The sequence below is a fragment of the Verruconis gallopava genome, assembly GCF_000836295.1.
Source record: "Verruconis gallopava strain CBS 43764 unplaced genomic scaffold supercont1.58, whole genome shotgun sequence".
Classification (NCBI taxonomy): Eukaryota; Fungi; Ascomycota; class Dothideomycetes; order Venturiales; family Sympoventuriaceae; genus Verruconis; species Verruconis gallopava.
Genome location: NW_015622194.1, coordinates 67,151 through 84,782, shown reverse-complemented (window position 1 = coordinate 84,782; position 17,632 = coordinate 67,151). Strand labels below are relative to the sequence as shown.

Below are 17,632 nucleotides of genomic sequence, written 5' to 3'. Positions count from 1 at the left end.
GCTTTGGTGAGGTTGGTCACCGCTCTGAACCTTCTGCTTAAAGTAGAACGATTTATATTAAACAACGTTGCTGCAGCCTGAATCTGCGTACCTGGATTAGCCTTTAGATAGGCTATTGCATCATCCATAGTGGTGGTTGGATAGATATCTATAATTTGGGTGAGAAATGTACTTCAGAACTTTGCCCGTGCACACCTGGGCCCGTGCACACGAGGGTCCTGACTTCTACCTATCCTTGTTAAGTCTCTTCTAGAGGAGCACGCCACTGCTGCGCCACACCCATGCTCCGTTGTCCTTACCACTCCATCAAACATGTTCGTATTGCATGATATGTGCCCGATTCATCTTAGCTTTTCTGTCCCCTTGATTCTAGTACCTTTTCTTTAACAGATGCATAACAGAGTCTACAGACATGGCCACGGGAAGGATCCTTGGTCGAGGTCGTGTCCTAGGTAGCGCCAAATCTGCATCGTCGCCATCCAACCAGTCCTCCCACTCAGCTCATAACGGAAGTGGCAGTCTTCTCTCACCGTCTGGCTCCATAGTATCGTCAGCTTCAGATGGATCTCCCCCTATCATACCGCAAAAGCAAGACCTGGTAGCAAACGTGAGCTTAGAGACCACTGGCCACGTCGATACTACGGCGTCGAGCTCGCGCCTCGTCTGTCCAATATGCAATGATGAGATGGTAGGTAAACAGGAAGATGAAAGCCGGTGTGACTCCGCTGTTGATAATGGTAGCTGACTCCAAGATCTAAAGGTCACATTGTTGCAATTAAACAGGTGAATAAACTCGTTGAGACTACAGCCGACGACCAAGTAGCTTACACCGCGGATCTATTTAGACATCTCGATGACATGCATGCGAACTTGGAAGAGATTGAGCAGGATGAGGTGAAGGACTGGTTCCGCGATCAGCTTACCAAGGCGAAGAAGTTCCAGCCACTGGCCGTCCTTAACCAGAAATTCAAGGGTTTGGACATTTTCGAAGCTAATGATTCACCTCAACCTGCTGTCAAAATTACAACATCTGGAAGTGGTCAGGCGTCGCCAGAGCTTATGGCACAACGAGTTCAGGATCCGGAGGAGTCTGTGACGCGGACACATTGGCAGAAACCGGGCTACAATGATTTTTGCGCTGATCCCATGTGTGGCAAGAAATTGGGCGGCAGTAATGGAAACATAAATTGTCGCAAATGTGGAGCGCTCTATTGCAACGAGCATACAATGTATCAGATGAAACTCTCACGGTCGGCTCGTCATGAGCCTGTTCGGGGCATTTGGTGTAGAGTTTGTGAGACATGTTATAAATCACGAGAAGGATACAATGATCACCGTGGCCAAGAGAGGGATCACACTGACGACTTTATGAAGATGAGAAGACGCATAATCGATAAAAAGTATCTTGAGATAAGCAGGCTGGAGAAAAGGCTAAGCAAGCTCACGCATTTGCTGGCTACTACGACTCTTGAAGCTCAAAGCGCCAATGGCAGTATGGGCAAGAGCAGTATTTTTGGTTGGACAATTCCGGGAGGCCAGTCTTATCAAAGATCACTCGAACAATCAGTTGTTCCATGGGAAGACGATTCCAATGTTGTCCGATGTCCGTTCTGTCAACAAGATTTTTCCAATTATACTTTTCGGCGACATCACTGTCGAACATGCGGACGCGTAATATGCAGCGATCCTAAAACTGAATGCTCTGTGAATGTCGCTCTCGATGTTGTCAGTATGTGTTTGCGTTCCAAGTCTTGAATAGAGCGAAATGGTCTAACGAATATTCAGAGCCAACAGAAACGGCCGAAAAGACTGCTACGCAGATACAACCCGTCTCAGTCAAGGTTCGGCTATGTAAGGAATGTCGCCATACACTGTTCGCAAAATCCGACTTTGATGCCGCTGTCGCAGAGAAGCCACCAGATCAACGGGCGTATGAACATTTAATCGAGTTTGAGAGTGGAATTCGCCTCCTTATTCCTCGTTTTCAAAAGCTCTTAAGCGCATTACAAGATCCGGAAAGTCCACCGACAAAGATGCAAATCGACCAAGCAACAAAGACTCGGAAACGTCTCACGGACTCATTTGTTCAGTATCAGAGTGCAGCCACCAGAATACGGGACCTTCCAACAAGCAGCCAAACCCAGCAGCGTTTACAAAAAGCTGTGTATAGTCAAGCGATGAGTTTCTTGCATCTGCATATGCTCCCTCTTAAATCATTGCCTAAGATCCTCAAACATGCTACTCCTATGGGGAAAGGCAGTGGTAAAGGCGCACTTGCTTTAATTCATTTAAATAGTCATCTTACTATTGATGCAGCATCCCAGTCCAGCCGAAGCTCTGCAATTGAGAGTATGGAAACCGAGGAAAAAGAACTTCGCGAGAGGTTAATTCTCCTCGAGGAACAGATGTTTATCGTTGGCGAAACATTGAATGATGCACGGAAGAAGAGAAGATTTGACGACGTGAAAACTTTACAAGTGAATTTAGATGAACTCAGTCGTGAGGCAGATTTGATTCAGAAGCAACTAGCAGGACTAGACTTTGCTAGCACATATGCAGCTGAACCAAGTTAAGTATAAGATGCCTCAAAGAGAAGGAAGGAGCTGATACCTGACCAGCGCCAGAGCTTCACTGCAAAAGCACATACATATTTAGGCGCCTAATTAGGGGAAACTCCTCTCCCCAGTGATTACTCTCAACCACAACTCTTATCCTCCTGTATGACGTCTGTATTATGTAGTCTAGTTGATCAAGCCTTTACATTCTGATCGCTTTAGTAGTGTACACATCTTTCAAGGTCATATACTGATACTACCAGATAGATCCTTCAGAAGAAGACTATTGTACTGGGGAAAATGGTTCATACTCTGAAGGACATCACGTGACATTTGAGCTAGGGCCCTAGGTGTCATATGATATGGTAGGGATATATAAGAAGAGGAGAATAAGGGAGATAAGGAGACAAAAGGGAAGCACCAGACAAGAAGAGAACAACAGAGACCAGCTTTGCTTTGCCTCATACAGAACTTTGCTTTGCTTTGCCCTGCTTTGCCTTGCTTTGCTTTGCCTTGCCTTTACTTTGCCCTCCATATTATTCTCTATTACTATACCCTTATCCTAACTATCTCATCCTACTCCCAAGCTTCTTTACAGCTCCCATCTGTAGGAGACTTCACTCTCTTGATTTCTCACCCTCAGGAAGGCCTTGACATCGAGTGTCCTATCCCCTGACGTCAGTTTGCTGATTTGGTGGATCTGATTGGATAGATCCATCCGGATTTATCCAATAAGCCACAATCCAAATTAGGCGGTGGATTTGGATAATCCGTCTGGATAATCCAATTATATAGTGGTGGCTTGAAGCTTAGGCCGATTGTAAGCATATCTGCCACCTCTCATATGTGCCAAACTTGCCTTATTACACCGCATTTCATCATGTCATCATTGTGCCATGCTCTTGCTCATAATAAGCCCGTTCTGGAGCCAAATACCATCAATTATGAACAGTGGTATACTGCCATGGCAAGCAATCGAGCCTCAAGACGTCATCCTGAAAGACCTAAAAATGAGGTAGTAGTGGTTGAGTTACCACTACACTCATCATTAAGTCCCACCTCATCACTTGCAGACACATCTATTATTATATCAGATATATCATCACCACCAACTCGATCAGAGGACATAAGCCTGAAAGCACGCGCTGGCGACCTCGACACCTTTGTTCCAAAGCGATTTGATTATACTAAGGTGGAGTTCACAAGATTGCCTGGTTTCACTAAGCAAATCGGAAGAGCAGTGAATCGGTTGAACTCACCTATATGGGATCGTGGGGTGCTTATCGAAGAAATCGAGACCAATGACCATTATTGGCTATGCTTAGAATGCCACCAAAAGCAGGTGAAGCAGAAGTACTATTGGCCGATTAAGAATGGCACAAGCAACGTTACCAAACATATTCGAAAGCGGCATAACGAGGAGTTCAGAAGGGAGGATGGTGGTTGGGTACCATTGCAGAATCGAGGTTTAACACAATTATCAGATCTTGATATAGATCCGGTGCAAAAGCAGGCAGTTTTGAATCACTTAGCGACGTCATTTGACAATCATAACTTCAGAAACTTGGTGGTGAGGTGGATTGTCGATACCAATCTCGCGTTTAGGCAGGTGGATAATGAGGCTTTTCGAGACCTGATCAGGTATCTGAACAATCGAGCGTTGGTACCTCATCACACCACATTGATCAGCTGGATTAACAATGCGTACAAGCTTCACAAGATCAAGGTGGTGGAGCACTTACGTCAGGCTACCAGTCGGATCCATATCGCCTTCGACCTTTAGTCATCGAATAACCATCGTTCAATGAACGGCATTATTGCGCATTATCTGGATGCGTCATATAAGCCTCAAGAAATCCTTATTGCTGTGCCTGAACAAACTGAGTCACATTCTGTTGTAGATGTGGCTGCAAAGATGATTGAAGTCATTGAAGACTTCGAAATTCAAGGAGACCATCTTGGCTGGTTTATGGTTGACAACGCAAACAATAACGACACTGCAGTCGAGTCAATAGCTTCTTACTTTGGCTCAGATGCTGTCGAACGGCGCCTTCGATGTGCAGGTCATATCCTGAATCTAATTGCAAGTTGTCTCTTATATGGCTTTGATGAGAGACTTTTTTTGCACAGGATTCTGAGATGATGGATCTTCATGATCAGTTAACTTACTGGCGCCGAGCAGGACCTATTGGAAAAGCTCATAATCTTATCACCTGGACTTATGCAAGTCCTCAGAGAGTTTGGCGATGGCATCAGAGTAAGTTTTGCTTATAATATATGGTATCAGGATAATCATGGTGTTGCACTGCACTCCAGACATGATTATAGCCTGATTTGCCTGAGGCACTACGAATATTATTATCCTACTACAACAAAATCTGATATCAAGCGCGCAGGTCAAATTGGTTATCTATCACATATCCTGGAAACCACCAATCTGCAATCTTTTAAACCTCGAGAGCTTTATCGAAGCAATGACACACGATGGAACTTAGTTTATAATGAACTCAAAACGTTAATTAAGCATCGCGCGCCATTTGAACACTTTATTGACTCAGAACGGCAAAGAAACGATCCAGGTGGCTTCACCACCATTGCAGATGATATCTTAGATGCGGATGACTGGGCTATCTTAGCTCAATATATGAAGCTACTTGAGCCATGCTGGGCTGCAACAATGGATCTTCAAGGCTACGTTCAAGATGGCAAGTCCTCAAGTCTTGTGAACGTACTTAATGACATCGAGTTGATAGTGATCGAGCTATCTAATATGTACATTCAGTACAAAGATGCTCCGAAAACCTCACTTGAAGGTGAATGGCACTTTGCTACACAAATCCGGCTTGCCTTAGATAAGGCTGAGGCATATTTATGCGAAGCTCGATGATATCACTGCGTACCTTGCAGCACTGGTATTACCCGTCATATAACTGGCGCTTTGTGGAGCGACTATGGCATAAGCAAGTGAAGTGGCTGAAGGCAGGTAAGGCTAAATTAAAGGCCCTCTGGCAAGGTACATACAAGCACATTGAGGCACCAGTTGAATCACCTCAAAAACCAAGGTCATATGAGCCAAATATGATGGAGGCATATAGGCTGAAGACCCTTGCTGAGATTAAGTCACAAGCCTCAAAAGCACTAATTGGCCTTGATGAGTTCGAGCGGTACCTTATACAGCCATCAGTTACAACTGATAAGCCGATTGAGTGGTGGTCCACCGTTGGATGCATCGAATATCCATATCTGACCAAGATGGCATTGGATATGCTGTCAATACCTGCGATGAGCGATGAACCTGAACGCTTGTTCAGCCGATTGGGTCATATGGTGACCAAGCACCGCAACCACCTGAAGCCTCAAACGACCCAAGCGACTCAATGCTTGCAATCATGGGCTAAGGCTAAGATTATAGATTTAAAGTAATAGCAATCCGAGCACTTCACAATCGTAATATTTTCCATTTTGAGTCATATGTGGCATAATCTACAGCCTCAATAACGCCATAAAGGGCCTCAGGTGGATCAATCCGGATAATCCTAGTGGATTATCCAAATCCACCAAGAGACCCACTTGGGAGTCGGATCGCCGATCCGATCCATCCAATCAGCACACTGCCTGACGTGGCGGTCAGCCTAAAACCTTTACACTATTGAGGACATTAACAGGGCATGAAGTCAATGCTCCTGCCGTAAAATAGAGGTTAGAGGAAATGAAAGTTGTCTAATATAAAACAAATCTTTATAAGCAGCAACCTATTAAAGCCACTGTAAAGGTTTTAGGCTGACCGCCACTTCAGGGGGTAGGACACTCGATGTCACGGCCTTCCTGAGGGTGAGGAAATTCAAGAGGGAGAGAGAAGCCTCCTACAGATGGGAACTGTAAAGAAGCTTAGGAGTAGGATAGAATAGTTAGGATAAGGGTATAAAAGAAGATAGAGTATGTGAGGAACGGAGAGAACATACGCACGGTACAGCTGCGCTCAGGCCGCGGGTCATGTGCTCCAGGGGGAAGCGGTATTTAAGCTACGCACAGTGTCCACCTTAGTTTGACTCCTCAGTCGTCAGTTTTGATACCAATCCATACTCATTGCTCCCCATCCTGATATCACGCTTACATTCACCCCTTACAGAGTAACTAGGAAAAATAAAGTAAAGATAAAGCAAAGCAAAGCAAGGCAAAGCAGGGCAAAGCAAGACGAAGTTCTGTACGAGGCAAAGCAAAGCTGGTTTCTGTTGTCTTGTTCTTGTCTGAAGCTATGTCTGCCCTCTTATCTTCCTCACTCTCCTCTTCTTATATATCCTTACCATATCATATGACACCTGAGGCCCTTGCTCCTGTATCACGTGATGCCCTTCAGAGTATGAACCATTTTCCCCAGTACACCACCAAGGCAAATAAAATAGAACTTAGAAAGACCTTTCAAGTTGGTGACAAAGTATTTCTCCCTATAGAGTATATAAAAAAATTTACAAGCTTGATTATAAATAGGTGGATCCTTTCATAGCACTACAATGGATTCGCTTGAAGGCCTACTGTGGAATGTTGGCAAAGATTGGGGGGTCCAGCGCCTAGTGTCCCTCTTATTCATCCTTAGTTCTACCTAATTTCCATTCATTTGCTTCATATGTCGCACACAGAGACCGCTTAGTACATGAACAGTTACTTGTTTACGCAAAGTGTACGCCCTGATCTAAGCTATGTCGCTAACACATGCCATCGCAAATATTGCGACAACATGCATTAAATATATCCAAATAAAGTCAGTCCCTATAGGTCATGATCCTTTTCCTAATTAAGTTTAGACTTACTATGAATAAATCCGGCAGAAAGAATGTTTCTCTTTATAAGAAGTTTGCCTACTTTATGATTCACTAGCTATAGTAATTAAGATGTTTATTAAGTCGCCAGCTTCAACTCCATCACTGCTTTTGTGACGTTCATGAAACTCATCAAGTAATACATGCGACTTTAAATTAAACGGAACTCGTCTCGATATGCGCTGCCTTGCCTCTTTTCCCAAGATCATCACCTTTGTCTCCTGAAAAGTCGAGCTGCAACATCACCTGCACATCATGCCGCACTTTCTCGTCCTCAGTAGGATATGCATGCTTCCACATTGTCCAAAGTGGTCGCTGGAATAGATCATCCATACTTTCGATAGAGCGACCTTTCATCTCCGGTAAGCAAAAGTAAATTGATACAACACCAGCATAAGTGAGGACTGCATAGAGTAGAAATGTTCCCCGGCCCAACTGAGTTAGCATAATTGGAGTCGCTTTAGTAATGCCATAGTCCACAATCCAGTTAAGGAAGAAGCAAAACGACATGCAAAAGGATCGAATTCTTGTTGGGAAGATCTCGGAAGCCACAATATAACATGCGGTTGAATGACCAAACGACCAGCCAAAAGCGTAGATATATATCCAAATGATGCCGACAATGCCACCAGCAGGCATTCCTGAAACGGTATCCTTGGCTTTATTGCCGCCAGAGAATCTTATGTAGAGCGCGAGGTAAAGCATTGCAGTTGCTTGAAGGATCGCTCCTACTATGAGAGGACGGCGACGACCGATTCGACTAAGAGCAGTAAGCTCCTGTTTAAAAATAGCTAAAAGTGGACATGCTTACTCAACGAGATATGCAACGTAGAAGATTGTGGTCACAAATTTGACAATACCGTAAACGCCCTTTGATAATTCTTAGCCCTTCGCACCTAATGAAGAAGTAAGAAATATACCGTTGTTAGAAGGCTGGTGCTGTTTCCTTTCACGCCGATCAATTTGAATATAGATGGAGCGTAGTAGTTCAAACTGTCAGTACCAGTAAATTTATGTAGGAGGAAGAGCATAACTACGAGAAAGAAACGCTGGAAATTGCTTCTGTTGCCGAAGATATCCTGAAGAATCGTCCAAACGCTATACCCTTTGTGCGCCTAACGCTGATTAGTTTCTAAAGAAAAAAGAAGACGTATCCCATTTTACCAACCTCTTGTTCAAATCTAACCTGGGCCTCAATTTCCTGATACTCAGTCTGGATGTAAGGGTGTTCTGCTGGAAGTTTGCGCAATTTCGTTAGGTTCTTGACTCCATGCTCCGACTTTCCATGGTTGATAAGATAACGAGCTGTTTCCGGGACAAATGGAATCATAATACACATCAACACGCCAGGAATCAACTGAATTCCCATAGAAACCCTCCACTGGCTGTTATCGTGATCCGCATTCTTCCATAAACTGACGCCGTAGTTTATCCAGAAAGATAGCATGAGGGACATGATAATCATGAGATTGTAAGTAGCTGTCATGGAACCGCGAACGGATTTTGGTGAATTCTCAGCGAGGAACTGAGGACTCAGCATTGAGCTCGCTCCAACACCCATACCTCCAATGAATCTTCCAGCAAGAAGAACGTTGTAATTAGCGACCATTTGCATGGCTGCGCCTAAAACAAAGACAATTCCCCACAAGAAAACGGACCATTTACGACTAATATAGTCAGAAGTAGGCCAGGCAAGCAGAGCGCCCGCTGATCCCTGGGACAAGTTATCAGCAATACGGTCTTTGACCCCAAGAAAGCCCAAGAGAATTGAAATACACCTGCTGCCAGCATAGCTGCAATCGTTCCCTGCTTCGATCAGTCTGCTGGTGTTGAAACATAGTTCATAGCTCACTTTGCGATTGTTTAGCTCAGCTGGGCTCAGTCCATTTAATCCAAAAGCATTTTCAAATGATTTCAGGGTAAGTATTCCACCAATGTTTCCTGTATCAAAGCCGTAGAAGCAGCCCGCCCAGACGACGGTGATGAGAAGGTATAACAGACGCCCATTGAATATCTGTTTCGGATCGGACTTTGCGTCCTTGCTGAACCATATGCTTGTACCGCCAGCCATTATGCCGAACAAAGGATATGCATCAAGATGAGAAGATCAATTATTGATTCAAGGGATGGGAGGCCTGATGCCAAATAAAAGTAGAGCGACAAATAACCATCATATATGTGGCTGGAAGTTCTGGCCGATCAGCGCTCCGAGACTGCCCTCGCCATGCTCCTCCGCGTTCTCTATGCTCTCCACACCCCGGATTTCCGCTAAAAGACATCAGCTGCCAATCAAGTTGTGTGGGGCTGGGGTTTTGGTTAGAATGGGTTTTGCCTGTGCTGTTTCTACGTTTGCTCCGAGTTCGCCGTGTCGAGTCTACTTGTATATACATCCCCAGCAATTCCGATACTCCTCCGGTGTTAACAGGGATGGTACACTTAACGAGCCGCTCTAAAGGCATATGCCCCTCTTGATGAGAGCTTTGACCATAGATCTCGGTTTGTCCCTCCGATTTCCTGGAACGTCTTCCGACAAGTGATTTATTCGCCGTAAGAGAACACGGAGGCAGGTTCCAGTGCTAGCACACTTACCCTTCGGAATCAAAAGGCTTAGGAAGAAGATCTGTGCGGATACCAGGCCAGTGGATTTCAGCAATGTCGATATTTTATCAGACATATGGGATTGACGTTGCTAATCCGACACAAAGGAACCAACTGTTCAGCCATGTCCAACCCTAAAGAGATCAATCCAGACTTCCAATTCAGCACTCTGACAAGAGTAAATAAACCCTTTGAACATTTGGAGTGCTTCATAACATCTGCAACCCCTCAGTGCCATGCATCAAACCTTCTAAAGCTGGAAAATGGTGATGTGCTATGTGCATGGTTTGGCGGAAGCCAAGAAGGCAAGCCAGACATCAGCATCTATTTATCACGGCGGCCAGCGAACAGCGCCACGTGGAGCGATTCCGAGAAAGTGACCTTTGTCGAATCACGGAGCGAGCAAAATCCAGTTCTGTTCCAAACACTGATGGGTGAAGTCTGGCTTTTCTACACATCGCAAAATGCCGGTGACCAAGATTCTGCTATCGTGAAGCGGCAGATCTCTCAAGACAACGGGATGACCTGGCAGCCTCCTGAAGTTTTATTTTCAGAACGAAGGACATTTATACGGCAGCCTGTGCTTGTTCTCGATAGTGGCGCTTGGGTCATACCCATCTTCAAATGTCGAACAGATCCAGGCACCCGATGGGTTGGCAATGACGATATATCTGCTGTCTGCATTTCCCATGACCTGGGGAAAACATGGACTGAAAAAGAAGTCCCAAATAGCTTTGGTGCAGTTCACATGGCGATCCAACGTCTTAAGGACAAGACGTACCTTGCCATGTTTCGCAGTCGGTGGGCCGATGCCATTTACATGTCGAAATCCAAAGATGGTCTTGAATGGAGTGAGCCTAAACCTACAACTTTACCGAACCCTAATTCAGGCATATGTTTCAGCATCTTGCCCTCTGGCAGGATCTTGGTAGTGTACAATCACTCATCCAAGGCGAATGCCATGGGCCGTCGCGAGGGTCTGTACGACGAGATAGCAGAGGCAGGCGATGTAAGAAAAAATCAAAGTAGTAAGCATGATGGAAAGGAAGCATTCTGGGGTGCACCGCGTGCGCCGGTATGTCTCGGATGGAGCGATGATGCAGGAAGATCATGGCAGCATACAATACTGGAAGACGGAGAAGGTTATTGCTTGACAAACAATAGCGAGGAAAAATTGAACCGGGAGTTATCCTATCCCAGTATGTGCTTGGACGAAGATGGGGCTATTCATCTTGCTTTCACGTTCTGGAGACAAAAGATAAAGTATGTCCAACTAGATCCGAGTGTTTTGAGATAAGATGTAGCTTCTATGACACAAAAAAAAAATCCACACCTTTAAGATAACCAAAGGGCATGAGACGATAGATTCTGCAAGTCAAATGCATTGAAGACGGAGATTGAGCAGTTTCATTTTGGTTCCTAATAAAGTATGATGGGCCTAAAATTTGATGAACACATGCTATCGCCATAGTTGAGTAACTTTTTTTTTTGTTTTACGACAAGTTAGCAAACCCAGACACTGAAAAATAGCACCGAATGCATGAATCTATGGTACACATTAAATTGAAATCATGGACACTGCGTTGCTACATATAATCTTCAATGTACTCCTGGATTGTTTGTTCCACTGAAACATCGCCCACAAACCCAAGTTCTTTCGCGCGAGTAGTGTTGAAAACGGCGGGCCAGGAGCTAACGATCCTAGATACCTGCGAGTCATACTCTTCTTTTACCAGCTTAAGCACCTCCTGGCCACCGATCTTGGCCAATGCATCCAGCATCTCTTCAATCGTTACGGTTGAGCCAGGCAGATTGACAATTCGACTTTTTCCTTCCAACTTCTGTCGGGGAATATTTCTTGCAATGACTAAGTTGCGGATGACAGTTCTGGCGGAGCAAACCCACAGCTTAAGATCTCTTTTGACTGGCAGTATGCCTATCACACCATTGAGCGGCTCGCGAATGATCCCAGAGCAAAAGGACGAAGCTGCCCCGCTAGGCTGGCCAGGACGTACAATGATGGTTGGCAGGCGGACGATTCTCGCATCCAGCAAGTCTCTCCTTGAGTAATCGTTGAGCAGAGCTTCAACGATAGACTTTTGCGTTCCGTACGATGATTGTGGCTGGAGCAAAGTTTGCTCTGAGACTACCTCACCATCCTTTGCCGGCCCGAAAACGGCCAGACTCGATGGGAACACAACCACGATTGGACTCAACCGTTTCTGCTTCCGCAGGACGTCCGTGATATATCTCATCGAATCGATGTTGACCCGTAGACCGAGATCAAAATTCGCTTCCGCAGCTCCAGAAATGATGCCATGGAGGAGATACACGTGCGTCAAGTCTTCAGAGAAAAGCTGGGAGCACACTGATAGGGAGGTCAAGTCCGCAGATAGAGATTCGACGTGGCATTGAGGTACATTGGCGTTGTTAGTTCTCGGAATCTTTGGCGCGGTAATGTCCGTTAGAGTAATGTGTTGGACAGAGTGGTCTTGCATGAGCGCGGAAGCGAGGGCTTGTCCGATGAAACCGCCTGCGCCTGTAATTAAGATTCTTGCGCCAGTATCTGCGTCGCCCATTGTGCATGAAACTATTTGTATAGCTGTATTACTTCCTTTTTGATGTATGCTCAATTACAGCGATACTTTTAAAAACCCTTTATTCCTGCTATTATTGCAGCTATATATTGATGCGTTCCCACAATCAGTGTCGGGTCAAGGCCGTCGCAGAGCTGCCGACGACTAGGAGAAGATTGAGTACGATACCGACATATCGGAGCCATGCTACCGTAGCACGCAGGCGGTACGACCACCGAGCACTACCCGTTCTCAATGCCGGGGGCTTAAGCGAAGACATCCACCACTGAGACACGAAGCCTGGAATGTGATGGCCTTGCGTGATTATGAATCAAATCATATCCAACATTCACAGCTCAACTCAACGAGTGGGCTTTTAATTGTTCAACCCCGTTGTTGAGGTTGTTCATTTGACTGATCCTGCCGTATGTTAACACGTGCGGCATTCAGGTAAGATCGACCAAAGATCGTGAAAACCGGTATTGGACAATGTGATTCAAATTATGGTCAATTAGCATTAGTCTGTATTCCCTGCACGCTCAAAGGTCTGTAAAGCTCTTCCAAAAACTCCATGTCTTCCCCCGTCAGCTGGACATCCAAGGCCTCCAAAGCACCCTCGATGCGGGAGTCGCTGTTGAGTCCAACGATAGGGCAAGCTCCCTTATGCAGTAGCCATGCCACTGCTATACTGGTCGTTGTGCAGCCTTTTCGTTTTACAAGACTCTCCACCCTATCTATAACCTGCTGATTTTGATTCCCCTGGAACCACTTCTTCATCTTTAAATCTGCATCAGCTCTGTCCGTTTTCTCGGCCCACGGCCTCGATAGCAGACCTCTCGCAACCGGGCTCCAAGGAATGAGTCATACACCTTCAGCTTCACAAAAAGGGTTCATTTCCCTCTCTTCCTCACGATAGAGCAGATTGTAAAGGCCCGACATGCTTGTAAATGTCGTCAACCCATGCACTTTTGCCACGCATTGTAGTTGAGTAAACTGCCAACAATACATGCTTGAGCCGCCGATATAATGCACCTTACCCATCTTCACAAGATCATGCAACGCTTGCATGATCTCATCAGGCTTGCACTCTCTGTCCAGACGGTGCAGCTGAAGAACGTCAATGTAGCTTGTACCCAGTCGTTGAAGCGAGCGTTCCACTGCTTCAAATATGCGTTTACGACTGAGACCCATTTGATTTACATACTTTCCCTCATTGAGGGTCGGCTGGGGTCTTGCATTCGGTTCATCTTCAAGGACAGGGTAGTATAGTTTAGTCATGATGACGACTTTGCTGCGTGGGATATTATATTTCCTCAGCGCTTTGCCGATGATTGACTCGGATTGTCCGTTGGAATACGTATCTGCAGTATCCCATGTGTTGATTCCAACCTCGTATGCTTTTTTCAGTAATGGCAAGGCTTCTTCTTCTGGCAAAACCCACGGGCTACCCTCCCACTTAGGATTGCCGAAGGTCATGCAACCAAGAATCAGACGAGACACCTTGAGACCGCTGGTACCCAGTCGCTGATACTGCATCATCCTTCTTGAACTCAATGGCTTGTCTGGAATTTCCCAGCTAGCTACAAGGTCTCGAAGCGTGTACCCCTCGCCGACATTGCCAGGGAAAGCGACGTAGGGAATTCCTGGATATTTCGACGTACTCTCCAAGCACTGCCAAAGCGGTACCCCAGGGGCGGCCTGGCCACAAATTTTTGCTCGTCGAAACATCAAACCTTTGGTCGCCGCATCCGAGCTTGTGATCCCGCCCTTTGCGATGATGTAACGCGGCTGTGGGATGAGAAAACGAAGAAATGACACCAAACCTTGCGCAATGACCCCACCGATCTTGAGACTTGATAACTCGTCATGGCCGGTTATCAGTTTGCGGCTGGTCATTAGAAGAACGTCTTTTCCAGCTGCGATGAAATTGCCCGCCTTATTTGCCGCTTCGAGGATTGTGTGTTGGGCGCCTTCAGGAGCGTTTAGAAGTTCATCGACATCCAGGATGATGGTAGCCAACTTGTCTGCACGGCTGCTGATCAACGATTCTAGTTGTTGAGTTGTTTTGGGAACATATGAGCCGGCGATGATTAGTCCTCCCGGTGCTGATGGAGAGAGGTCCATGTTCAGTGCAGTTGCGGACAGAGGTTGTATCTGTTGAATTCCGAGTCGAGAAGAGACAAACGCAGCTCCAGTCCGATAGATGAATTTCCTGCCAGATATGCGTGCCTGAAACAGTCCTTGCACGAAAACGTCCATATCAGCAGTTGCGACGGCGTTTACAGTCACAACTGAGCGCCGTCGTACTGACAGCAAAATATTCGAAACCTGAGAAGGACCGCCTTTTCGAATGTCCGCAAGGCTGATGGAATGAATCTGGTCGTGGGAGATTCGCTCTTTCGATTTCTCACGGACGTAGTCTCGTAGATTCGACTGGCGGTATCCGAAAGTGGCATCTCTTGCAACGAGCGTTTTTGCAGCGGGAACCAGTGACCCATCTGGATTGGCAACGTAATGCACATCGTTGATCGTCAGACGGCCTCCCTGTTCGAAGAAAGGGGCCAAAACCCAGACATCGGCTTCTCCAAGGACTTTTTCCGCAGCCTCTGGCTCGTCTGGGAAGTGACCACGCAGAGTTGAGTCCCCGCGCAGAACGATTTCGAAGGATTTCGCGGCTTTCACAGCCGCTGTCTTCACGGATTGGCATATACTTCGAATAAGCTGGCGCGCCTCAATTGGAGGTAAAGCCCGCGAGTTGGTAAGTATGAAGAATCCAGCGCAATTGGACTCGAACTCTTCTAACAAGGTGTCCACATCCCAGACGGTAAGAACGTTGATGTTGTGACAAGTCTGTGTTCCGGTCGGGTCATCATCGAGCACAACCAGCACTGGCTGGGAAGTGACTTGATCATGCCACGCAAGCTTGGCTTTAGCAGCGGGTAACTGAGCTAATATGCGCTGTACGTCTTCACGCGACAGAGTGCGCACATCTTCCCCAAAGCAATCCGCCATTGTCTATTTCCTTAAGTTCCTGGGGAGGATTATATGATGACTGACAAGGCAGGAAATGTGATAAGCGCACACGATCGACAGGGAGCCGCATCTCAGAGATGAAAGGCATTCACGTTGTAATCATGACAGCACTAACGTGTAAGAGCCTTGATTAGATCCTCCGCAGCTGGTAAGTGCTTTTCCCTCCGAGGCACAAGATCTTGCATAAACTTCGAAGCTGCGTCGGAGCAGCACCTGGATCGGAGGCATTCCTCCGGTAGCCGGAGGTCACTCCGAGGTCTCCCAGTTACGGAAAGCGACGGTACAGCGAGGCTGTCTGTGGCTAGAATACACTGTTCTGAGCCCTGTCGCTTTAGAGAATTTAATTTGGCTTTTATGAAAGGCGTCGAAGGCGTAGGTGCTAAAGCTTAAGGTCGTCCTTTCAAATTCGTTGCGACTATCATGGCGACGCAGGTGAGCCAAAAAGGCACTGCTACTTACATATCACCTGAAGAAGTCAAAAACCACAACAAATCAGGTGACTGTTGGATCATTATTCACGGAGAAGTGTACAACCTTTCCTCGTTTGACCATCCAGGTGGTGCTGCCGGTAAGATCTATGCGTGGATAAGTGAGCGCGACGCGAGGACTGACATCTGCAGTCATACTAAAGTATGCAGGTACTGACGCGACGTCGGCATTCGACGAGATACATGCCCCCGGAATTGTCAAGGCCCTATCAGCAGATCAAAGGCTCGGACCCATAGATCCTAGGACAGGATCTGCTCCCTGCAAACAGTCAAGTACGCAGGCCATTGTTGCAGCCACGGCGTTTACAAAGCCAGCGAAACCTGATTTGAGCACTCTTATTTCGCTACACGATTTTGAAGAAGTGGCGCGAGAAACTTTCACGAACAAAACATACGCATTCTATTCGTCCGCAGCCACGGATTTGGTCTCTCATCAGGCAAATCTGCATTGCCACAGAAAGCTCTTGCTCAGACCGCGGGTTTTGCGTAACGTAAAAAATGTCAGACTACAGCGAAAGATCTTGGGTTATGATTCAAGCGCTCCATTCTTCATCAGTCCCGCAGCCATGGCAAGATTAGCACACCCAGAGGGGGAGTTGGCTCTAGCAAGAGCTTGCGGTAACCAAGGCATCATTCAAACGGTACGTGTCGTGGAGAGTATCGAAATCGAAGGACTGATGTTTACTGTGGTAGATCTCGAGTAATGCGTCGTACCCCCTCGACGAAATCATCGCCGCAGGCCGTCCGAATCAACCATTTTTTCTGCAATTGTATGTCAATTCAGAGCGACACAAGACTGAGGAGTTGCTACGCTCCGCGAACAGACTAGGCGTAAAAGCCATATTCGTTACTGTGGATGCACCAGTGCCTGGTAAGCGGGAGGCTGACGAACGAATTGCAGCCGAGAATGTGGTTGCGGCCATCAGTGGAGCGGTCGCTACAAATGACAAAAAAGGGGGCGGGTTGGGCCAGGTTATGGCCAAATATATTGACCCTACCTTAAACTGGGAAGATCTTGCCTGGCTGAGAAGGGTCTCGGGGCTACCGCTTATCCTCAAGGGGGTACAGGCAGCAGCTGACGCAATCAAGGCAGCAGAATACGGGGTGGAGGGCATTCTGCTCAGTAATCACGGAGGCAGATCGCTGGATACAACGCAGCCGGCTATGCTCACCCTACTTGAGCTGCATAAAGTGTGTCCGGAGATCTTTGGGCGGCTCGAAGTGTACGTCGACGGCGGCTTTACCCGTGGCACGGATATTCTCAAGGCAATTGCACTTGGAGCTGTAGCGATCGGCATTGGGCGACCGTGGTTGTATGCGCTAAATTATGGTCAGGAGGGTGTCGAGCACATGTGCGAAATCCTCAAAGATGAGCTGGAGGTGTCGATGAAGCTGAGTGGAATCAAGGACGTTGACGAGGCGCATCCTGGCATGGTGAATACGGCGCTGCTGGAGCCTCTGATCCGCTCGACAGAAGCACATCCGTGGATACAGTGGAAACCAAAGGCCCGAATATGAGAAGATGGTGTGGATATTATCCTTGGAGTCGCATAGTCTTCAAGATT

At 46.7% G+C, this 17,632-nt stretch overlaps 2 protein-coding genes across 2 annotated transcripts; both read left to right on the top strand.

Annotated features, from left to right (window-relative positions):
- Positions 1–412: 412 nt before the first annotated feature.
- Positions 413–2,689, top strand: PV09_09237 (uncharacterized protein; the record flags this gene model as incomplete). The annotated part of the gene is made up of 5 exons (XM_016363264.1): positions 413–688; positions 761–783; positions 846–1,729; positions 1,786–2,568; positions 2,619–2,689. The coding sequence occupies 5 exons, from the start codon at positions 413–415 to the stop codon at positions 2,687–2,689; spliced, it is 2,037 nt and encodes a 678-aa protein (XP_016208941.1).
- A 1,670-nt stretch (positions 2,690–4,359) lies between these two features.
- On the top strand, positions 4,360–5,978 carry PV09_09236 (uncharacterized protein; the record flags this gene model as incomplete). The annotated part of the gene is made up of 4 exons (XM_016363263.1): positions 4,360–4,618; positions 4,738–4,812; positions 4,952–5,283; positions 5,463–5,978. 4 exons carry the CDS (start codon positions 4,360–4,362, stop codon positions 5,976–5,978), a joined length of 1,182 nt encoding a protein of 393 aa, XP_016208940.1.
- Positions 5,979–17,632: the final 11,654 nt, after the last annotated feature.